A 24,824-nucleotide genomic window follows, 5' to 3' on the forward strand; every position below is an offset into this window, starting at 1 on the left:
AGTGGTGGCTCCTGCCTTTGCTCGTCTCCTTGTATGATATACATTTGCGGAGTGGTGGCTCCTGCCTTTGCTCGTCTCCTTGTATGATATACATTGCGGAGTGGTGGCTCCTGCCTTTGCTCGTCTCCTTGTGTGATATACATTTGCGGAGTGGTGGCTCCTGCCTTTGCTGGTCTCCTTGTATGATATACATTTGCCTCGCAGCTTCATAGAGCAGTCTAGTCTTTGGTAGAGTTCGTCTCCATCTCTGCCGGCTTGAATGAGAAACAAGAAGAGTGGAGGATGTACCAGACAAAAACGCGAGGTCTGGTGGGCAGAACGCAGGCTGTGGGAGGATTAGTCACCGGGCTTGGAGGGATGCTGCCGATCCTTGCCTTCCTGAGTGAGCCACTCCAAGGATTCATTGCCAATTCACCCAAGTCCTCAATGAGAGCTTCCAGAGACTCCTACTTGAGTATCGGTTGCTGTGGGAGCTTTTGTTTGAGTCAGCATTTCAACCTTTAAAGATTGCACTTAATGAAGGACTCAGGAGTGAGGTGTCAGGAGCCCTTTTCTGCTCCAGAACATGTTAAATTAGAAGATGATTCATATATATATATATATATATATATATATATATATCTTATTTAACTTTATTCTATGTGCATTGGTGTGAAGCTGTCAGATCCCCTGGAACTGGAGTTACAGACAGTTGTGAGCTGACATGTGGATGCTGGGAATTGAACTCTGGTCCTCTGGAAGAGCAGCCAGTGCTCTTAACTGCTGAGCCATCTCTCCAGCCCTAGAAGATGATTCTTTCAGTCAGTGCAAGTAGGCTTGGTTTTGTTTTCGCTCTCTATTGTTGTTTTTAAGCATGGTTCAGTTCTACTCGTGAGAAGAACCATTCCTGTCCCTGCCTCGGGCGCATTTCTTACCTGCAGCTTTAAGAATTAATCTTTAACATGTGCTCTCACAAGGAACACCCAGACTCAAACTTTATGGGCTTTTCACCTTTGGACTTCCACCCTACACACGGTTTCTATGCAAAGTAAATGGGACCCGGGGCAGTTCTTAATTAAGGTTGAGCTGCCACGTGGTGAACGACCTTATTTTTAGAAAACAAAAAGAAAAGAAACAAAGCAGGATATTATTCACCTGGAGATTTAGAATGCAGATGTTACAGTATACCTATTCTCTACCTGTCTTCACCAATTAATATCTATAGCCACAATATTCATTAGCTTGTGGCTCTCAGCGATGTTTGTTTATGTCTGAAGTGTGTAATAATTTTTAACCCAGAGTGCTCAGTCCCCTGGAAGGTCACAGCAAAGGTCTACATGAACGTTACTCACAGTTTCAGGACAAGTCAGGACTCCTTAACCTTGGCATTGCATAACAGTGCAAAAGTCTGCTCTTAACAAAATGGACAACAATAGATTCAATTCCTTCTGAGGCACACACGGATTAAAACCTTTGCATTTTGAGCTCCGACCTGTGGTGTATGTGTTGGGGTGTGGTCAGGCTCTCTACGATCTGCTGTCTGCTTCTGAGTGTGCACTTGCAGGCGGTGGAGACCAGATATGGACAGAGATAACTCTGAAACCCAAACACCCTCACAGCGGTCGAATAAACCAAAAGCCCGGGAACGGGAATTGAGAAAGTAAATGACGGAGCTGGGGACTGTGCTCTGGAGTGAGAATCTAAAGGATGTATTGGCTAAGATGATAGGAGGAGAAAAGGGAGGAGGTGGTAAAATGTTCCCTGGACCCAGGTCTGTTTTGCATGGGCCATGAGGATACATATGGAGGTTCTTAGTCCGGGGGAGGGAGGGGCGGGGGCGTAAGGTGCCCGCTGCATCGCCCTGTCTTCTGATGCATTTTAGAGCAGGGATAGAGGTGAGGGTGGGAAACTGTGATTGTGTCCCATGATCCACTGTTCTTTTCCTTCTCACTTTTCCGATGGCACAGAATGACTAGGGAGGAGGATGGGGGGGGTCGGTGAGTAAAAAGGCTTCCACATAGCCCAGAAGTCTGATTGTATTACCTCCTTTAGTTTGCACCAACAGTGTGACAGAATCCATCACTGACAACAGCAAGGAGAAGCGGCCAGTAGACTTTCTACTCTGAAAATTTAGATCTCACCATCTGCCTACAATTAATTATGTGAAACTAAAGGGCATAAATGGGATCCCATGTGCCAGAAAGAAAAAGGTGCCATTCTGAGCACCAGTTCACAACCTGGATGGGTGTTAACCGGTCTGTCCACACCATCATCATGAGTGATGGTTACGCTTGCTTAGATCTACAAAATATAGCACCCACCGTAGATTTATTTTTGATTTAAGAGATAGAGAGGAATTTGGAAGAAATACTTTTTTGGCAGAAAGATGTAACTTAACAAAGCAATCACGCTGGTCGTGCTGGCTCCCTGTAATGCCAGCAGTTAGGAAGCTGAGGCAGGAGGATTTCCAGAAGTTCCTGGCCAGTGTAAACTACAGGATAAGATCTGACCTTAACTCCCCTTTAAAATGGAGCAGTCAGTCTGTCCACACTAATCAGGGTGGACAGATCTCTTTTGCATTTTCAGTAAGTCATGTTAGGAAGCGGATGGCGTACATAGTTTAAAATAATTAAATCTGAGAAATAATTTATTTACTTACTTATTTTTCCAAGGCAGGGTTTCACTAAGAAACCAAGGTAGACTTCAGAATCGAAACCCTCTTGTCTCAACCTCCCAGGAACTAGGAGTATAGATGCGGATTACAGCATCTGACTTGATGAGTACTTTTAACGCTGTCTCCGTGTGAAGAAATGAGCTTGCTAGAGAGGTCTATGGCTTGAAGGAAAAGCTGCCGTCGTGTTTCAGGGCAGAGAGTAATCGGTGCAGCTTCTGCTTTAGGCCCGACTTTTTCCTTTATTCTTAAAGTAAGCGTTTATTCTCTCATCCTGTGTTTTTCACTTCCTGAGTGATCTATCATGAAAACTAGATTCTGTGGTGGTAAAGTCAGAAGCAGCTCTGTTCTCGAAAGGCCAATTAGAGACGACAACAGGGTCCTGTCGGAGCCATGGAACTGGAGATTTCTGTTCTCGTGTGATGAGCCCTCTTTGTGCTTGTCTTCTCTAAGGCACCGCCTGGCATCCGCAGTTCATGGGAATGTTGAAGGAACTGTGGCGGGCTGTGTCCTGCCACCCAGCTAGCGTTATACCCGAAATAATTACACAGAAACCGTATTCTTTTAAACACTGCTTGGCCCATTAGTTCTAGCCTCTTATTGGCTAATTCTCACATCTTTGATTAACCCATTTCTAATAATCTGTGCAGCCCACGAGGTGGCTTACCAGGGAAGATCTTAACCTGTGTCTGTGTTGGGTGGGAGAATCATGGCGACTCCCTGACTCAGCTTCTTTCTCCCAGCATTCTGTTCTGTCTACTCCGCCTACCTAATTGTCTGTCCTATCAGGCCAAGCAGTTTCCTTTATTAGTTAACCAATGAACGCAGCAGATAAGATACAATGGTCCCACACAATGTACTTTGTCCTCACTGGGAATTCCTGCTGTGTCACGTAGAGGGTTTTCCCTGGAGACTCTGGGCAGCGTGTGATTGGGAATCTGCAATGTGACCGAGCACTGAGTTCAGGGTTCTTATCTTTGCATTTGTGTAAGACTGAATGGAGGAGATAAAAGGTGAGGTGCCTGGTACAAATTTTGCCATGCAGAGAGATATTGGGGGTCATCCTCCTGAGAGTGTCTTGGACGTTCTTTGGAAATGCCCTGTATGATGTCATCCCTCTTTTCCAGGTTCTGCTCCCTGCCAGGAAAACCCCAAACGAGGACAATTAAGGCACCACCAGTGCCAACAGACCGGCGGACTGTGTCCCAAGAATAGCGGAAGGCGTCTGAGGCCAGTTCACTGAGAAGCTAATGGTGCAGGCAAGCTAGAAGACTTGGACACAAGGCGAAGGTGAGGGTGCAGAACGCACACTTCCTGCAAACGCAGGGCAGACCAGGCAGTGCCAAATGACTCCACACGATGATGACACAGCACCAGGGAACAGGAAGGTGTTTCTTTATACCTCCTTGTTTGTCTGACCTTCAATAACACGTCACAATCCTCATTATGTTTAGTCATCTCAGTGAAGGTTCCATTTGACTCTTTTTAAAGGCAAGGACCTAAATGTTCACAAATATTGGCTAACTTCTATATTTCTGCCCACGGTCTCTACATTATGTGGAAACAGGGGCACCCTTCACTCCTTGGGAGACAGGTTGCAGACCTCAACATAAAAATGGCTGTGGTCTTAGCTTTGGTTTCCTTATATGGCTGCATTCAGACAGCACAGTATGAGCATGCAGGCTTACAAACATTATTATCTGTTTTTCTGTAGTCAGCAGACACTTGGTTCTGGTGTTGCCTGTGAGACTACAGTGATGAGTCCAGAGTCCCCCCATGCTTTATAATCTGCTTGCCATCTTTGCCATCTGCACCTACTACGTTTTCAGCGCCAGGTCATAGATTCCATTCGGCATGATTGGCCTGGGGTGTTTGGCCTTTGGCATTGGGATACACTCCTCCTTGTTATCCACAGGCCTCTGCCTTCCCATGGGGAAGGCTATGGTGTTAGTAGTCTGGGGGAGTTTTGCAAGCTGCATCTCCACTAGTCACTCTTGCTCTGGGTGCTGATAGAGGCATTGGTAGTGTAGACGTGTGTAATCTGGGGAACAGTCTTCACGAATTCCAATAATACTCCTGTTTTTGCATGGACAGGTCCCTCTTGGGAGTTTGGGAAGCAAGGCTCAGTAATAATTTAGTGGAATCATGTGATGTGAGAAGCTTTCTACTTAGAGCTACATTATTAAGACAACATGGTTTGCAAACTAAAAGGAAGCAGGTCAATTTTTAGGCCATCACTTTCATATATGAAAACTTTTAAAAATCAGTTGGTTTTTAAACCATATGAACACTCCACACAAAAAGTCAGAAAACCATGAGAATATGCAATGTGATCTCATTACCATCCTAACGATTACTTTCTGATAGTCTTTAGCATTCCATCAATATTTAATCAACGAATCCTACAGATCGATTGGTCCTGCCAGGCACCCCCTTGAAAGCCGTGGCATTGAAGAGCTCTGCATTCGTCTTCCGTGAACTCACCTCTGTGGACTACAGCACAACCGATTGTCTTTATTCGCTGCTGTTATCTTAGCGTTTATTATTTTATGTCAGACGCAGGAGCTTCGAGAGTTGTCCCCTTAGGACTTACTAAGCTTGCTTATAGAGAGGAAAGCTTTTTCCTAGATGAGATGGGCCTGTTGATCTTGAGAGAGCCGACTGGCATAGGATGCAGACTGAAGTGCTTTATTCACACACTGGTGTGGTCATCTTAAGGTTGGGCACTTTGTGACCTAAGGGTTTCATTGCTTGATTTAATTGTCATGTGGTCAGGGGTACAAAAGCGACTCATTGACCTGGCTTCTCTTTGAATGGCATCTGTAGAGTCCATTTTCTAGCTGGCACATCTGTGCCCAAGGGTGATTCACTGAGTGATCAGTCTGCTGTGCCCTTGGCATACGCAACATGTTGGCACTCAGAGGTATTGCCATCAGAATTCGACGTGTACAGTGAGTTGTATTTAATCAATAACTTTCTTCCCACCTTGATCAATATCTTGTTCTAAATTGAAATTTTTTTTAGAAGTATTGCTGTTAATTTCATATGGGACCCAACTGTGGGTCTTTGCCATGGAAACATTTCATAACATAAGTTTTTGTTGTTATTGAAGATGCTCAAATAAAGCTTGCTTTGTTTTCTGGCACCCTTCAAGTTGCACATGGATATTTGCAGAGGACAGCCTGTTACACTGAGTCACAGTGAACCTTGATGTGCACAGCACGTGCCTACACTCAGTCCCAGCTCCGTACCAGTCGAGAGCATCCAGAAGCACACTTGAGATGTTAGTTTCTTTAGCCCTGATTTTTGTTGCCAGCGCAGGCTGCCTCAGCTCCTCTTGAGCTCCGGCACTCAACTGTTTTTACAAACCTTGGTTCTGTCAGTACCAAATGGATTTTAGAAGCAGTAGCTGAACCTTGGAGTCATTGACGTTTCCTGATCTTTTTGTAGAAACTGATAGGAAATACATCCATCAAAATAAAGAATTCTTAGGGATTTTCGTAAGTGAATGTTATGGGATTTTTTTAAAAAAATAAAAATAATTACATATTTTTTCTATTGAAAAATCGTGTGGTTCAAAATAACATTATAAGACTATTCAGTTTATATTTTGGATATTTAAAATAGTTTCAAATTAATAATCTTAGCCTTAAGCGACTAATTATTGCACTATTTTTTAGTAGAGAAAGAAGTTAATTGTAAGGTTCGTTTTCTTAAACATTTATTAGCATTATGAGCACTTTCAAAATGCATATATGAAATCAGGAAATGAATTTTTCCTTCAACTTCATTTTGGTGCTAATATTAGATATATTTCTTGATATTGAGAGTTATTCTTTTAAATCTTTAGTTTGTCAGAGACTTTGAGTTGTTTAAACTCAGTGCATCATATGCTGGGAATGATGTTTCAGGAGGGACAGTAGTCTCCTTGTGCTCTTGGGATCAGTTTGTGCCATATTGAATGTGTGTGTTAGTGTCCACACTTGCTCATGTGGCACTCCAGGCTGAAGAGTAAATCCCTAAATGCAGCAGAGAATTCCAAAGGTGCCCCCATGTCCATCACCTTTTTTCTTTTTATTTGGGAAATGGATAATTTGTGGTATTTCATCTGGAATGATTGTTTCTTCTTTGGGACAGTCAGGTGATCAAGGGCTTTGATTTCTGGACACATTTATACTGTTTGTCTGTGGGGAAACGGAAGGATTCATAGATGATACAGGCACGAGGAGCCCTTTCTCAGCCCCCTCTCTGCTGTTAATCCCAGAGGTCAGCGGTGGGAGTCAAGATGACCATAACACCTTGCTCACCCACAGTCTCGTAATCTCCTGGCCTGCTCGTTCTCACAGTGCCTTGTTCTGAATCACAGTAGTGTCCAGTAATCATGAATTTTTCAAATATGTTTTTACAGAAAGAATGACTCATGTTTTAATTATTCTAATTTGGAGCATTATTTAAATTTTATCTCACTGACTTGGTGCATCGAATGAATAAGGCCAGGAAATAGTTTGAGTGAGCCAGCACAACGGCACAGATGGGCTTATGAGAGCTGGCTTTGAAAGCGACGGTGCTGAGTCGTGTTCCTGTAAAGAGTGACGGTGGAGATGACTGCCCGCAATTCTGCTGTGTGTGACTGGGAATAGAAGGTTAACATCTCAGAACTCAGAGTCAGCTGACGGATTTGTCTTTCATTGTGTGCCATATGTCACCCCTGATACACACACACACACACATAGTTAGACACACAGAAACACACATAGACACATACACAGACACACAGACAGACATAAACACAGACACACGCAGATAGACAGACACATATACACATAGACATACATACACACACACACACACACACACACACACACGGACACTTTACTAACCCTTGTAAGCATTCATTCATTTCTTAGTTGCCAAAGATAGCTGAGTTTCATTCAGTGTCAACCAAGCCCTGTTCTGAACCCTGAGGTGGTGACCCAGGAGCACAGGGGACAAGGCATTAAGCTTCTGAGCGTAGATAGGAAGCTGTTACCCGAGTGACGTAACCGTGGAGGAAGTGGAAAGAGTATTGTGCTGGAGCCCAGCAGGTGCGGTGCCTCTTCAGAAGTGATGACAGAATGAAGGACTAAATGGCAACTTGCTGACTAATTCTTCATATGTAATAAATTGGGAAGTGCAGCAGAGTTTACTTCCACAGTAACTGCGGGTTCGGCCTTTGGGTTTATTTTCAAATCCATCTTCTAAACTGCAAGCCTCACCCCTCACCACGTCACCTCCTGAAGAACTGGTGAAATCAGACGGTGTCCTGGAGAAAGGGTACACGGTATAGTCTGGAATATCCTTGAAACTTTTCTGCAAATTCCAAATTGCTCCAAAATAAAACACTTAAAAAGAAAAGTTCTAGTGAAGAAATGCCAACATTTACATCAGATCAAGTACAGGGTGCCTCGGGTTTGCATAAATGAAGAAGTCAAATGTACACAGGAAGGCTGGGGGAGAAATGACGGTGGATGTTGGGAGTCTTCTATCACTGAGTTCTAGATTTTGGTTTCATTGCTTATGTTTAGACTAGACTGAGTCTCTTTTTCTGTTTTTTTAAAGCTCTATTTATTGCTGTTTTATGTGCTAGTATGTATGCATGTATGTTATTTCAATTACATGTATGCAGTGCCCGAGGCAATGTGGGTACTGGAAACTGAACTCCGTCTTCTCTAAGAGCAGCTAATAAGGTTTTACCCCTCCCCTCTTTGCAGGGTTCTTTTCTGTTGTTATTGTTTTGTGGTTTCTGTTTGTTTATTTGTTTGTTTTTTGAGACAGGGTTTCTCATACAGACCAGGCTGGCCTCGAACTCACAGAGATGGGTCTGCCTTTGCCTCCAAGTGTTAGGATTTAAAGGCGTGCGCCACCACATCCAGCCAGAGTCTCTTTTCCTTAAGCACTCCATTTTAACACTTAATTCTCAGCAATCTAAAGAGTTTACAAATATGATTAATCATTTTTCCTTCTTTTAATGTTAAACTAATATTTTTTCTTTTTTTTTTAAATTTTCTTGTCTTTGAAATCTAATGGATGGAGAAGATAGCTTTTTCAGCAAATAATGTGTGAGTGTCCTAGACAAAATAAGGAGAATTGCTCTACAATTTATACAGAATAAACTAAAGATAGATGGTTTACTTAGGGTTTTCTTGCTGTGGAGAGACACCATGACCATGGCAACTCTTATAAAGGAAAAGGTTTAATTGGGCTGATTTCAGGGGTTTAGTTCATTATCATCATGGCGGGAAGCATGGCGGTATGTCGTGCTGGAGGAGGAGCTGAGAATTCTTCATATGGATCCACAGGCAGCAGGAAGAGACGGCCACACTGGGCCTGCCTTGTGCATCTGAGATAGTACCACGCCCTGTTGGCCACTGGGGGCCAGTTTCTCTCAAACCACAGTAGATTACAGATTTAAATGTAAAATTATAAAACCTGGGGCTGGAGAGATAGCTCATTAGTTAAGAACACTGGCTGCTCTTCCAGAGGACCAGGTTCAATCCCCAGCACTCATAGGGCAGCCCCCAACTGTCTGTGACTCCAGTTCCAGGGGATTTGACATCTTCACAACAAAGCATGTAAAAAATAAATAAATTAGCCTGGCGGTGGTGGTGCACGCCTTTAATCCCAGCACTCGGGAGGCAGAGGCAGGCGGATCTCTGTGAGTTCGAGGCCAGCCTGGTCTACAAAGGGAGTTCCAGGACAGGCTCCAAAGCTACAGAGAAACCCTGTCTCGAAAAACCAAAATAAATAAATAAATAAATAAATAAATAAATAAATAAATAAATAAATAATTTTTAAAAAAATTATGAAACAAGGAAAAATAGAATAAAGTCTTTAGTATATAAGATAATACAAGTTCTTAGGCTTTTTCCTTTCTTAAAAAAAAAAACCCTTTTTATCCCTTTGAGTTCTTTATCCAAACAGCAAATAATAATGAAGTTTTCAGGAAAAAAAGAGAATTATTAGCATTCATTTTGACATCATGCCCTAGATATCCTGATTTAGTTTGTATTTTTGCTTGATTTTTCCTACTATCTCACTTGGTATCTATACTTAGGACAAATGCACTGGTTTATTCCATGAATATTCTTACCTTATAATCACAAATTCCACCAATTTTTATCCTAATCAAGAGGTTTTTCTTTTTGATAAAATAAGCATCTTTGAACAGGTATATTTTCAGATTTGATGTTAAAGGCAGAGGTAAAGGAAGTGGGGCAGTGTTCATCTTGCATTTCAATTCATGCATGATTGGCAGGTTTTTCAAAACCAACCCAATGCTGATTAGAAAAATAGGTTTTTTTCTTTCTTTCTGTGTGACAGCCCTGGCTGTCCTGGAACTAGGAATTCACTCTTGTAAATGAGGCTGTTCTTATATATTTATATGTGTGTGTGTGTGCACATGTGTGTACGTGTGTGTGTGTGCACGTGTGTGTGTGCACGTATGTGTGTGTGGGTGTGTGTGTGCGTGTGTGAGTGTGTGTGCACGTGTGTGTTTGAGTGTGTGTGTGAGTGTGTGTGCACGTGTGTGTGCGTGCGCATGTTTGTACGTGTGTGTGAGTGTGTCTGTGTATCTGTGTGTGTGCACGTGTGCGTGTGTGTGTGTTTGCGTGTGTGCACGTGTGTGTGTTTGTGTGTGTGTGCGCACATGTGTGTACGCGTGTGTGTGAGTGTGTGTGCACGTGTGTGTGTGCACGTGTGTGTGTGCACGTGTGTGCGTGTGTGCACATGCCTGCCATAGCACACCTTTGAAGTCACAGGACAAATCTGTAGGAGTCAGTTCTCTCCTTCACCATGTAAGTCAGACGGCTCAAACTCAGGTTGTCAGGCTTGGCCAGAGGTGCTCTTACCCACTGAGCCATCTCTCTGGTGCTCAGCTCCGGTCTTTCTAAGCACAACTGATGTTTTTAAACTACATTGGAGGAGATAGAGAAATTCAAAATTGGAAAGAATAGTTAAAATCATAAGTCCTTCCATAATTGACTTGCTCGCTGTCACACTGTGGGGTCCGGTTCTCGGAGTTTTCTGTTTCTAAGTCTGCTTGCTCTGAGGAACGTGCATTGCAGGGATGTGCTCAGTGCCCCGTCCCTCCTGTGGGTCGCCTACCGACACCTCGTTGTGGGCATATGTGGTGTTTTCTGAGCCCTTTTCATCCTGAGTTCAGCATCAAGTGACCTGTCAAGTCGTCCCTGAGCTCCGTCACTCACTGTCTTTGTGACCGGATATCCTCATGGCCAATCAATCCATCATCCTACCACCTTATGCTTTCCATTTTTTAATTGATTAAATAAATAAATTCTACTTCTGGCCCCCAAATTCCGTTGCTTTTGTCTTGTCTTCTTCTTGCCCTTACAGGATTTTAACTTAGAAAATAAACTCAATCCCTTCTACATTGTCAAAGGCAATCTGTAGGTTCAATGTAATTTCCTTAAAGCTCCAGTGACATTTGTCACAGAAGGAGAAAAATTCCAAGATTTCTACAGAAGCACAGAAGACTTGGGTTGCAGAAGCAATTCATAGCTGAAAGGAGAAGCCTCGAAATGTCACAGCAGCGGGTTCCAAGTCATGACAGAGACAGCAGAGTTGGCACAGAGCAAGATAGTTTAGATTAATGGAATCAAATAAAAGACTGAGATTTGAACCCACAGTGATAGTCATCCTTTTTTATTTTTTTTTCAACAAACAGGCACCATCTGTGTGACAGATTGAATGGTGTTGGCTCCATGGGCTCATATATTTGAATGCTTGGTCTCTAGTTAGTGGGACAGTTTAGGAGAGATTGGGAGGTGTGGCCTTGTTTGAGGAGCAGTGACATTGGGGTCAAGCTTTGGAGTTTCAACAATCCAGGCCATTCCTGCCATTCCTGCCATCCTGCCTGCCTCCCCATCACCACACTCCATGTTATCATATCATGGTGGCCGTAAATTCACCAAATAAATACTCTTTCTTCTTGAAGTTGCCTTTTGTCATAGTGCCTTATTATAGCAATAGACAAGTAACTGAGAGACATTCTTCGACAAATGGTGCTGGAAAAATTGGACAGCCACACGAGACCCATATCTCTTACCAAATGATATCACTGACTATGTCACAGAATTGATATGCAGATGTCAATTCAGGCTGGATCAGAGCTCACAGTTCTGGGAGGGGAAAATATTTGATGATGAAGGCACAGGCAAGGGTTTCTGGGAAGGACTGCAGTAGCTCAGGAAATGAAGCCTAAATATGCGTGGAATTAAAACACTTCTGCACAGCGAAGGAAATGACTAGTCAATGAAGAGACGGCTTCCAGGATCAGGATGGAGGAAAATCCTTTCCATCCTTACATCATAGAGAGCATTAATATTGAGACTAAAAGAACTAAAAAAGCCAAACACCAAACAACAACCCGATCAATAAATGGACTAATGAGACAACAGTTCTTAAAAGGTTAAGTCCAGATGGCCAATAACTATGTGAAAAACAATGTTCAGCCTTAGTCACTAGGGAAATGCAAATTGGAGCAACATTACGATTCCATTTTAACACAATCAGAATGGCTACCAGTTACAAAACAAACAGTGATAGACGCTGGCAGGGAGGTAGGGAGCCTTGCAAACTGCTGGTGGGAATGCAGCTTGGTGCAGCCTCTGTAGAAATCATCACGAAGGATCCGCCATAAAGCACAGGCAGAATGAACATGGGACCTGGCTTCCCGCTGGTAGGCACGTGCCCAAAAGACTGTAAGGCCACACACCGCACAGGTGCCTACGTCTCACCAGAGCAGTATTCTGGAAACAGCCAGGGTTCCCAGCAGTGGCCGAGCACATAAAGAGAATGCGGTATGTGCACACAGTGCGGCTCCTTCACCCATAAAGAAGAGTGCAGTTCTGCTTCCTCCAGGGAAGTAGCCTGGACTGGAGACATCATCTTGAGTGAATAAATCAGGTAGATCCAGCCAGCCGCAGGACACTTGTAAGCTTATCATTGCAGAGGCAGAGGCAGGAGAAGGGTCACAAGCCCAGGCCAGTCAGGGTTGGATAGCAAAACCCCATTTCAAGTAACCAAAAGATTCAAAACAAAAATAAATAAAACAAGAAGACAAGTGTTGCATGGTTTCTCTCAGTTGTGGTTTCCTGCAGTTCTTCTGAGGTACTCTTTGTGAGCGCACATCAGCGATGTGTCAGATGCAGAAGGGAGGCCTCTAGGTGGAGAAAAGGGGGTGGACTTTGAAAGCAGGGAATGGGAAGGGCGTGAATGTCCTCAGAACACATAGCATACTTGAAAGAAACTGTCTGTAGGATGTGTAAAAACCAATGAAAATAATTTAAAAATTTAAGAACCTCAACTGTTATTTGTAGTTTAGCCTTGGAATGAAGCCATTCTGTATTTAGCCTGCTAGCTTCACTCCAGTATCTCTGCATGAATATTTAAACTACTTCCTTCCTTCTCGTTCCCACAAAATCTCTTGTGTTAAGCCAGGCTTAGAGGTCTCTTGCCCCCTCAGCATCCTCCTGGAGACACGGATCACATGCCCCCCTGAAAAAGAAAGCAGGAGCTCGAACCTTTTGGAGTTAATTTGTTTGTGAATTATAACTTACAGTAGGACCAACACTCTGCAAACCTCATACATACAACCTTATCAAACTATTAGGGCTCCCATTCCTTTACTTTTTGGTGATATTTCAAGTATTTTTGACATTAAGGTGATCTTTATGTGTTTTTATTTGTTGTTGTTTGGTTTGGTTTGCTGTCTTTAGGGTTTTTATTTCTGTGAAGAGACACGATGATCACGGCAATTCTGATAAAGGAAACATTTAATTGGGATGGCTCGCTTACAGTTTCAGAGTTACAGTTACAGTCTGTTGTCACCATGGTGGGGAGGGTGCTGGAGCTGAGAGTCCTACATCCTGCAGGCCACAGGAAGTCGACTGAGACACTGGGTGGTTCCTGAGCACAGGAAACCTCATAGCCTGTCCCACAGTGACACGCTTCCTCCAACAACAAAGCCACACCGCCTAATAGTGCCACTCCCTATGAGATTATGGGAACCAATTACATTCAAACTACCACATTCGCTTATTAGGGGTTTTGTTTTGTTGTTTTTGGTTTGGTTTTTTGAGACAGAGTTTCTCTGTGTAACAGCCCTGGCTGTCCTGGAACTTGCTCTGTAGACCAGGCTAGCTTCGAACTCACAGAGATCCGCCTGCCTCTGCTTCCTGAGTGCTGGGATTAAAGGCGTGCACTAATAGCACCTGGCTTCTTTGTGGCTTTTATTTGTTTTGTTTTGTGTCTGAGGCATTTGTTGTTGTTTTTTTGTGTTTTTCTTGTTGTTGTTGTTTAGTTTTTAAGTTTCTGGGACAGAGTCTCACTAGATAATCCCAGGATAGCCCATTCTCTTTTTATAGCCTAGGCTAATTTCAAACTAGCAGCAGACCCTTCCTCAATCTCCAAGTGATAGGATTATAGGTATGTGCCATCAAACCGAAGATAAAATAATCATAATTAGTGTCGTATTTGGTCATTCTCTTATCTTGTGATGATGTTTGAATCGTATTTCTGAGTTGGGATTGCTTTCTTAATCCATGAGATTTTTTTTAATGTAAAAATAAAACATCAGTGCAAGATATATGTGCTTATGAACAGTATAGTGGCATGCATGCTCCCTCACCCCCATCACCGCTATGGCCAATTGCAAGGTATCTCTGAAGCCTGAGCTGAGGAGGGGAACACACAACAGGTTCCTGAGCTCAGAACTGAGTGTGCACAAAGGTTACTGTACCCCAGTTGAATAATCACGAGCCTTAGATACGTGGGTCCCTGCAGTAGACCTCCTAAGCCAGCTCACCTCTCCTTGACCTGACAGTGTGCGTGCAATAATCAAAGCAACCCTCCCGCTGGTCCCCCAACTTAGTGCTGTAGACACCCTGACACATGCGTACCAATCAGTACAAACCTTGCCATTCTAGAAGGGTGGCTGTTTCTCAAAATTCTGTCCACGAAATGGCCGTGCTTAAGCTGGACAATGGGCCAGTCAATTAGTAGGTGGCAGGTGCCGCTGTGTTTGGAAAGAGCTGAGGCTATCACATCGTCCCTATTCCTCATGGGTAACTCCGCAGTAGGAAAGATAAAGCCTAGTAAGGCCCCTTGGGTTCCATTAGTAGCCTGGCAGATCTTTTTTTGGGGAAGTTTCCTCTTGGGAAGGTTGAACTTTGTATAGTCTGTTTTCTCAAATGACTTCTGAACAGATAAAAAACCGACGTTTGTAATTCGTTTGGATTACTTAGGGTTATCTTCAAGCATATACGGTAATATCAAAGAAGTGACGTAAGAGTAAGGTTATCTACAGCCAGTGTGTGAGCCCAGTCAGCTGCTTAATGGGTAAAACGGAGGGGCTGGAACGGAGCTGACGTGATAAGCTCAGTCCGTGCCCAGAGCGGTGCTTGTGGCTCATGACGTAGAACCACAATGACAGAAGTCAGATTGCCCCTTCCCTCAGGGATGCTGTAGAACCAAGTCAGATAAACAGAGAGCAGACATGTTTGAAACGTGTGGAAATGGAGGCATGAAACAGGCTGGAGCGACAGTTCTAAGGATCACATGATGAAACCTGGCTGCAAAAATGGTGTAAAATAGTGCCCGGATGTTGTACCAGTCAGTGTAGCTGATGGTGGAGAACGTTTCTATGGTGATCACACACGCACACACACATCACATCTTCTAATTACGATTTCAGGCGAAAAGCGTGGCACTGAGTGATTTCACATTTGCTATCCACTCCCACACTGTTCTCATTTTCCAAATTGGAATTCTAGATCCATTCCTGGAAGCATTGGTTTTGTGTCCTCTCCCCCAAATCCTAGTAAGCACCGCGCCTGTTGTCTGGGGGACTCTCACCCTGGGTCTCCAGTAGGAAGGCAGTCTGGCAGCATTTGCCATTTTGTATCTGGCTTGTTTCATGTGGCATGTTGCCTTCAGGACTTGTCCATTGTGATGGCTATTTTTTTTTTTCATTTTATATACCAATCCTAATTCTCCCTCCTTCCTCTCCCTATCCCCCAACCACTCCTTAAAGGGGGGCAAGGCTTCTCTAGGGGCTTCAACAAAGACTGGCATACTAAGTTGAGGCAGGACCAGGCCCCTCCCCACTGCATCAAGGCTGAACAGAGTATCCCACCATAAGAAATGGGCTCCAAAAAGTCACACCCAGGTTAAGTCCTGGTCCCACTGCCAGATGCCCTACAAACAGATCAAGCCACACACACAACTGTCACCCACATTCAGGGGGTCTAGAGTCCGTGAGCTCCCACTCAATCAGGTCAGCTGTCTCTGGGGTTTTCCCCATCATGGTCTTGACCTTCCTGCTCATATGATCCCTCTTCTCTCTCTTCAACTGAACACCAGGAGTTAGACCCAGTGCTTAGCTGTGGATCACTGCATCTCTTTCCCTCAGTTACTGCATGTAGGTTCCATGATGACAATTAGGGCAGTCACTCGTCTGATTATAGGGGCAGGCCAGTTCAGGCACCCTCTCCACCATTGCTAGGAGTCTTAGCTGGGGTCATCCTGGTGGATTCCTGGGAATTCTCCCTAGCCCCATCATGGCTCCCTCTATCAAGATGTCTCGTTCATTGCTCTCCCTCTCTGTCCCTCCCCCAACTCTGTGACGGCTAGTCTCTGTTCTCAACTGGACTATATCTGAATGAATTACAATCCAGATATGGAGAGCATACCTGTGACAGATTTTCTGCTTGGTCTGAGGTGGGTTTGGACACTTCTAGTCCAGACCTTTGATCTGGACCTTGAGTCGAGGAGATCCATGCCTTCAATTCAAATCTTGAGGAGGGAAGACACACCTTTAATATGGGCCTCGTCTTCTGACTGAAGTCTGTATAAGGACATAGGAAGCTTTTGTTCTTTGCCTGCTTGCCCCTCCCCTTGCCACCACATCCACTCCTTCACTGGCATTGGAGTCTACTTCCTCAGGATTCCATCATGCTCTGAAGACCAGCTGAGACACCCAGCCTTGTGGGACGGAGCAGCCACTGGGTTCTCAGACTTTTCCCTTCCTAGCCAGCCACGGTTGGATTAGCTGGGCTTCAGCCCGTAAGTCATTCCAATAAAGCCCATATTTACTGCAGGGAGAGAGATTTATTCCGTAAGTTCTATGACCGTAGAGAACCATGCTTGTTAGAATTTCCTTTCTCTTCAAGTCTAAGTAATATCCTGGTCTCTGAATAGAATACTCCCTACTTTTATGTATTCCTTTGTTGGTGGACATTGGGGTTGTTTCTGTGTCTTGGGATTGTATGTGTGGATATGCGTGTGTGCATGGTATGTTCTCCAGCCTTTAGTTCTTTGGAGCACTTACTTCGAGATGGAATGAACCACACAGTCACCTTGTTTACAAACATTTAAGGAATAGTTGAAGCGTTTGATTTCTATGGCAGCCACGCCATTTTTTATTTCTGCTGGCAGTGTACAAGGGTCACTTTAGGGACGTTTTTAACTTTAGTTGGCCCAGGAGCTCCAAGTGGAGAATGGTTGTTTTGACAGAAAATTCCTCCTCAAAATAGGGCACCTTCAAGGTCACTGGCTGTCTGAATAGAAATTTGCACAGAATGGACGAGAATTTGTAAATGCTAAGGCCACAGAGCAGAGCTGAAAGCTTTTGCATCCTGTCCTTGTCTGTTAGCGTCATCAGGAACTGTATTTCTCAGGGTTGTTCTTCCTGTTGTAATGCGCACGGTGACGTTATGCAGTCTTCCTTTTCAACATGCCAGAGAGGTCAAAACCCCGATGATGAATGAAAAGTAACAGACCAGTCTTTAGACGTTAGTACTAGCAAAACGACCAGGGGATGGTAACAGAGCGGCCCAAGTCAGCAGGGCCCATGGTCAACACGCCAATCAAAGTCATCGTCCTGAGACCTCACATTAAGTGTCACACAGCTTGTTCCTGGGGTCCTCTCAGCCTGCACAGATAACAGTCCTTTGGAAAAGTAAGTTCTTGTGGGGATGCTAATAGCAAGCGGATGGAAACCAAGCTGAGGACTGCAGCCATTGACTTCCTAGGCCCTATTCTCTCCTCATTTATATAGAGCGGAGTGTTCCTGTGAACGGGAGTGTTGAGCATGCTCACCTCACACTCGGTCAGTGCCCGCTGCTCTGTCACTGCCTTACCCTCACGTGACAGAGAAGGCTAATGGAACGAGGGGGGTGGTCTCTTAGGATTCTGACCTCAAATTGTTTTATTATTATTACTCAAGCATGGGATCAGAGTGTGTTTATCTCTCTCTTTCTCTGGTTTTTTGAGACATGATTTCTCTTGTGTACCCCTGGCTGTCATGGAATTCTGTAGACTAGGCTGGCCTCAAACTCCGACATCTACCACAAGCCATATGGGGAGCTGAAGGGATCTGGCTTTCATGAACCATCATCCATGCTGGGATGGGTTGTTGTTGGTCTTTTCTTTTCTTTCTTTCTTTCTTTCTTTCTTTCTTTCTTTCTTTCTTTCTTTCTTTCTTCCTTTCTTTCTTTTTTAGTGATGCAGTTGCTTAGGGTTGTCTGTGCTCCTATATGTAACCCCTCACCCATACTCCTGTATGGAACCCCAATAAACTCAGTGGTTCACTGCATTGAATTTCTATCTGCAATCGGTCCACTATCTGAGATTAGTTGTCCCAGTCTCCCAGGAAAAGCCACACAACACCTTTTGTTTAAAAGCACGAGATCCAAAATTCATCAGTAACAACAGTAACCTCAAAATTGGATCTTGGGATGCCTTTAGTTCTTTATCCATTATTTTCCTTGGTTCTGACAGCTTTTAAATGTATTCATAATACAATAAGACTGAACATGGTTTAATTATGTACAAGTTGCCCTGAAAATGTCGAGTTAAAATAATGCATTAGCATTGATACTAATGAAGACAGTGCAGGTGGATGTACTGGGGTGGGGAGAGGAGAAGGAAGAAAGAGCTGGGAACAGGGAGGGGGAGGGAGGTTGTATATCAGACTAACAGAGGGCCTGAAACTTGGATTGAATTTGTGTCTGAGTAGATATTGGATTAATAGGCTGGCCACTTCAGCCCCATCCCACGGGAGCGCTTGAACACATCGCAAAGCCGCCACACTTTTGGCTCAAGTGTCAGCATCTACTTGTAAAACATCTTGAACCAGAAAACAAAGTCCTTTGAATCAACGATCTAAATAGCGTTTTCACTTTTCTGCTTCCAGGCACCAGGACTTGGCTTCGGAATCTTGATTCACACTTGGTAGATTGCCTTTGCCGAGCAGATTGGATGATCATCCGGCTGTGGGCTTTTTTACTGCCTTTTGCCAGTCCGAGCTGAAGCCTTTGCTGTTTGACAAAAGGGCCTCTGGCTCTTTGAATTTATGGCTCATGAAGGCTAATTTTGCTTTAATCTATTCTTCCAGTTTGGATGATAGATGGTTTATTTTTATTTTCTAAGATTTAAAATTTTTTTATGTGTGTGGGTGTTTTCCCTGAATGCGTGTTTGTGTGTCTTCCCTGAATGCGTGTTTGTGTATCATGTGTGTGCTTGGTGCCCTTGAAGGTCAGAAGAAGGAGCTGGATCCCCTAAAACAGGAGTTATAGCATATCAGTCACCATATGGGTGCTGGGAAATGTACCTGGTCCTCTGGGAGAGCAGCTCTTTACCTACTGAGCCATTGCTCCTGCTCAGCTAAGCGGTTTTTATTTTAATAGAATAGCAGGGGATTTAAAATCCTGAGACAGGATTACAAGCTTCAGTCACTTAGAGCATCCAGGTTTACAAGGTCAGGAGAGTTCTCTTAACTGTTGAGATTGTTCTTTTTAAATTAATAATTACTTAATTAGGTTAGGGTGGTCAGATTGAGCACCAAATTGACCATCCTTGACAAGTGTTCTGAGTTACCTGCCCAACCAAGGGACTGCTGTTTCAATTCTTGTCTGTATCTAGGTGATCACTAAGATCCTAATCATAAGATCCTACCACATTCAAATTCACATAATCTGTTACATAATGTTAGAAATTCTAAAAATATAACTATAGACTTATATGAAATTTCCTTACACATATAGAAATTTCAGAATTCATATATGAATCATTTTGTACATTTTTATCATTATCATAACTTGTGCCTTCAGCTTCGATGTCTCTGAGCCCCAGACCTGTGCTTCTAAATGTATATTCTTCCCTTTGTTAATGCAAATTAATTTTACCCTAAATAGAATGATTTTTATTTTCTTTTAAATGACGTGAGCCTTTCTGTTTTGTTTTTAGGTGGTTTGGACACCCCAGTAGTAACCTGTGCTTTCCTGGTCCAGTCTGATCCGTGCGAGATGGACTAAAGCCGCCATTTGTCCTGTTCTTCGTCTGGGAGTCGAAAGGAGGATTGGGATGGTCTCACGTGCACACCCCTAGACTAACTGCCGTGATGAGTTCAGACGAGAAGGGCATATCCCCTGCTCATAAAACATCCACTCCGACCCATAGAAGTGCCTCAACGTCCTCCCAGAGGGAAAGCAGGCAGGTAGGAGAACCAGCGCGTTTTTATCATTTTCTGCAGACAGAACCCTGTATGGATAGCGTGCTATTGCTAACTGAATCTGAAAGTTTGTTGTGAAGTCCTTTAGATCATAGGTCAAACCCCCCCCCCTTATTTTGTGTAGTCATTCCCGACAGGGCGAAGCTGTTACAGTGGCTTCTCTGCTATTTTATTTTTTACTTTCCTTTGGGGGTGGGGGGCTCAGAAAGCAGGCCCCAGCATGGAGCAGGGTTCCTCCCAGAGGGCCGGTGTTCTTCTCACGATGGACACCTGGCTATAGAGCCAGTATCAGGACAGTCACGTTCAGGTCCCTCTTCTTTGGGGAGGTGGAAAAGAACCCATGAACCCTCAGGAGACTTTCTGTAAGACCAACCGTGCTCGACAAGTCCTAACCTCTGCCAGGCTCCTTGGGATCCGGTCACTGACAATCTCAAGAGTTCGGAGGCAAATGGAATTGTGGTATCTGAGCACCACGAGCATCAAGGACTGAACAGTTTTGAATTGCAGCAGAGGAAGTAAAGTGTCAGAGCCTATTTAGGCTAGAATACACCGTTGTCCCATTGGATCCAGTCTCTAAAACTATCTTTGTTTGTAGTTGCTGCATCCGTGTTTGAGGGGCTGCTCTGCTGCCGTGGTTATGTGGGGATTCATCACATAAATGCTGGCCGCAGACACAACAGCGGTGTTTCAGCAGACAGGAATAATGGTTATCCATTATATGTGCTTTATGATAGTAATTTGGTTGTATAAGTGGAAATTTACAAGAGCGTTGTCAACTTTTTCATGGTAATTTTCCTTTGTGTGGGTTTTACTTAGTGAAGAGTCTGGCAGGGGCCCTAGCATCTCTGTTCTACTCGCGTTTTAGGTGATGATAACATATTGCCTAATTTAAAGAAATACATGTATCAATTATTTTTTCTTTCATTTTTGTTTGTTTTGCTTTTTGACACAGAATCTCACCTGGCTGGCTGGCCTGCAGCTTCCTATGTAGCCCAAGCCGGTCTCAAGCCTTCAGCAATTCTGTGCCAGCCTCCAAGTGCTGCAGTTATAGGTGTTAGCTGTGGTGCCAGGCTGTGCGTCAGCTATTAATAATTCATTGTACGTGCATCTTTAAATGGACAGCTCAGATATGGATCCACAGCAGTGGGGATGCGTTTCTGTGGGTGCTTTTGAGAGAACCCCAGCCTCTATCCCTCCCAGCATACCCTTGCGGCTTACAGCAAGAATTCCAGAGCAATCTATGCAAACTGATGATTTTTTTCTGTGTATATTTTTCACAGATCCTAACCCAGATATTCCTACTACAGCGTCTTGCGGAAGTTTTTGCTTGTGCCTCTTGTTACAGTGTTCAAAAGGATACTCATACGCTATCTTAGAAGTTCTTCTGCCTTGAACTAATAACTAAGTCTGCGATTACCTGATGTTGTAATACTGGGTGCAATGCATTTGTAAATTCTCAGAGACTCAGAGTGCTGTGTGTGAAAACGCTTGGTGTTGAACAGCTGCTGCACGCTGAGATGCCCCCTAAGCTGGCCAGTCTACCCTTCCCCTGCTCCTCTGTTCTTTCTATTTATGGATTCTCCATTTTTTCCCCCTTGCTCTGAGCATTTTGTCGCATGCCTTTCCTGGTTGCTAAGGAGCAGGGAAGCATGGGCCCAGCTCACCCTGGAGACCTGTGGTAAATAAAAAATGACTGGTGGTGACTGCTATGGAAACAGCTGTCGTGCCCTGTTGATCTGCCGGCTGCACCTGGGCTCCCAACCCCACATGCAAATGACAGTGACACTGGAGACCCCGGCCTGCCCCGGAGCCTGAAGTTAGAATGGGTGTCTCCTGACTGGCTTGTGAGAGGAAAGTCTGCTGACGTGAGAGTCGGTCATGAAGATTTCGTTTGCTTTTTCGTTTGTTTGTTTGTTTTGGACAGAGTCTCACCATGTAGCATGTGCCATTATTCATCTCAGCATTCTGGGGGCTGAGGCAGGCAGATCTCTGAGTTTAAGACCAGCCTGGTCTTCATCGTGAGCTCCAGGCTAGCCAACCCTGCATGGATTTACTTTTTGTCCCTGTGTATCTCAGCGAGTGGATACACTTCCCCAAGACTTTGTCCTCTGCTCCCTTCGTGACTTCTCTTTTGTGTCTGTTCATCTCCCTCAAAGAGGAGAATAATAGTAAGGAATAAATATCATTCATTTCCCCCCTCACCTCCATCATTGCCTAAAACACAGAACAAACGTAGAGAACTTGGAAGTCTGGCATATGCTGTGCTGTGGTTTAGTACTTTTATATGCGTCTGTGTAGTACAAGGGCACCAGGAAAGTGTGATGAATTAGTCTTCATTCAATCTTCTCTCCCTCCTGATTTGACAGACATCTGTGCAGATACTGCTGTGTTGCACAGTTCGACTCTTCCTTCTCCTAATTACATAGGTGAAGGCTATCGTACACGGCAGAGACACAGCAGTGTTTTAACCCACCGTATTTGCTTGTCATTCACAGGTTCTAGGTGCACAGTGCTGATGAGCTGATTAAACATGTCTGCTTAGATGTCCCCCTCTCTGACTGTGACATACAGCAATCTGTATAAGCCAGTCTGTTGTCAGTGATGCGGGCTCTGTTCTGTGTCTCTCTCCTTGACTGCACCTAAAGTCCCTAGATTAACTCCTTAGATCATACCCTTCCTTAAGAACATCATTTCCTTTAGTTCCCACCATCAGCTTCCCAGCTCAGACTCTTGTCACCTTTTCCCAGGTCCTGCTGAGGACCCCTGCCTCACTAGCACCTTCAGAACCCCATCGTTTCAATTTCCCTGAATATGGCAAAGTCATGAAATCATTCGAAGGCTTCCTGTTCCCTACACAAGTAAAGCCAGATTCCCTTATGGGCTGGGTGCCCAGTGGAGACATAGTCTGTTTCAGCCCCATTTCACAACATGTACACCGTGTGTTGTGATTCCGAAATCTTCCCCGTCTGTGTCTCTGCTTCCTCTTCCCTGAGTGGAGTCCTATCCCAACCTCCACCTTCTAATGCTTCCTTGGGATCAAGGATGGCTCATGTTAATTCTCACTGACTATTCAAAACCACTTTCCCTGCTCCTTCACTGACCTTGTCATAGATAATATTTAGTATTTTTATATTGTTTACTTTTGATGAGTTGATGTTCCACACTGTGTCGTAAACTTTTCTAAACAGAGGGTATTTTTAAAGACTCACAATGATATTAGTCTTATCTTTTTATTGCAGATTCCCATGCCAGATTTAGTTGCCCTCCCCTTTCTTCCCCATGGGTAAATAAAGCAGAACATCTGTGCATGGTGGCACTTGGCTGTCTTTCCTGGTGCTAAGCTATGTAGCACAGCAGATGAAAGACAGAAGACGGGGCGTGATGTGTTGCAGTGCCTGGGATTTCACTAAGTGCTTCTTCGACCACCGAGGGGGTCAAGGGTCCACTTAGTCCTTAACAAGCTCAAGGGCTTCAGGACGTGCTCCCACGAGAAGTCCTCCTGGACTCTGGTATGAGATGTTAGAGCACCTAACATAGTTGCCTGTGTGTGTGTGACCTCACAACGTCCTTACATGCACACGCATGAACCTTCCAGAGGGGCAACAAAGGAGTCAATTAGACGTCAAAGGCTTTCATAAGACAACATGCCCCAAATAAAGCTTGTCCCTTGAAGTATATGGAAATAAAACTTATTAAGTAAATTAAGAGTCATGTGGAACATTTCTTTGGTGCTGTGTAGCAATGAATTAAGATGACTGTTAAGCTCTGAAGGAAAACCTGCATTCATCAAACACTTCCTGAATTTAGTTAGATTCTAAAGCTTTTTTCCTAATATTTGGCTATTAAAAAATCCATATTTTTCTTGCACTTATAAACTGGAAGGTATAGGGACACTGTGCCCAGATCCTAAGTGACAACACTGATTCTCTCAATAGTGGCTCTAGTTTAGACGGGGGCATTTTCTACCTGATCACACATCCTTGTCTGTCAGTTATCCCGGTATTTATTTATATAGACTGCCTGGCTCCTGAAAGATCAGAATTTGTGAACTTTGATCCCGGATGTCAATAGGCCTGTTGCAGTAATATTTAACTTTGTATAAATAAGTTTTCGTGTGTGTATGTGTGTGTGTGTATGTGTGTGTGTGTGTATGTGTGTGTCTGTATGTGTATGTGTGAACTTGCAGGTACATGTATATGTGCTTGCAGAGGTCAGAGATCAATGTTGAGTGTCTTTCTTAGTTGTTTTCCATCTTATATTTTGAGACAGGGTCTCTCACTGACCTTGAAGCTCCCTGATTGGCCAGCGAGCTTCAGGGATGAGCCTTTGCCTCTGGTCCCCCATCACTGGGATTGCAGACACATGCCGCCACTCCTGGATTTTCCTGCTGGAGGTCTAGACTGAGAACTGCACAGCAAGCACTGATCGACCGAGCTGTCTGCCAAGTCCTTATGTTAGTTACTTTTGTTGTTCCGAAACAAAGTCCCTGACAAGAGGCAAGATTGAAGGAGAAGGGGACACAGTCTATCATGGGGGAGATATGGCGGTAGGGATGCGGGGCCACTGGTGACATTGCATCTGCAGTCAGAAAGTAGGCCTTCCTCT

General features: G+C 44.1%; 1 protein-coding gene across 9 annotated transcripts in view; it reads left to right on the plus strand.

Moving 5' to 3' along the window:
- The window catches only part of Osbpl6 (oxysterol binding protein like 6), a 165,119-nt gene that overhangs the window by 72,581 nt on the left and 67,714 nt on the right, over positions 1-24,824 (plus strand). For 8 of the 9 annotated variants that reach the window (XM_026789317.1, XM_005346616.2, XM_026789330.1 and 5 more), the window contains exons 2-3: positions 3,778-3,940; positions 19,955-20,204. In XM_026789317.1, coding sequence (XP_026645118.1) covers positions 20,109-20,204 — 96 coding nt within the window. In that variant the 5' untranslated portion in view covers positions 3,778-3,940; positions 19,955-20,108. The remainder of the gene's footprint in view (positions 1-3,777; positions 3,941-19,954; positions 20,205-24,824) is intronic. The other variant, XM_026789323.1, reaches the window with a different exon arrangement.

This window comes from Microtus ochrogaster, chromosome 4 (genome assembly GCF_000317375.1).
Source record: "Microtus ochrogaster isolate Prairie Vole_2 chromosome 4, MicOch1.0, whole genome shotgun sequence".
Taxonomy (NCBI): domain Eukaryota; kingdom Metazoa; phylum Chordata; class Mammalia; order Rodentia; family Cricetidae; genus Microtus; species Microtus ochrogaster.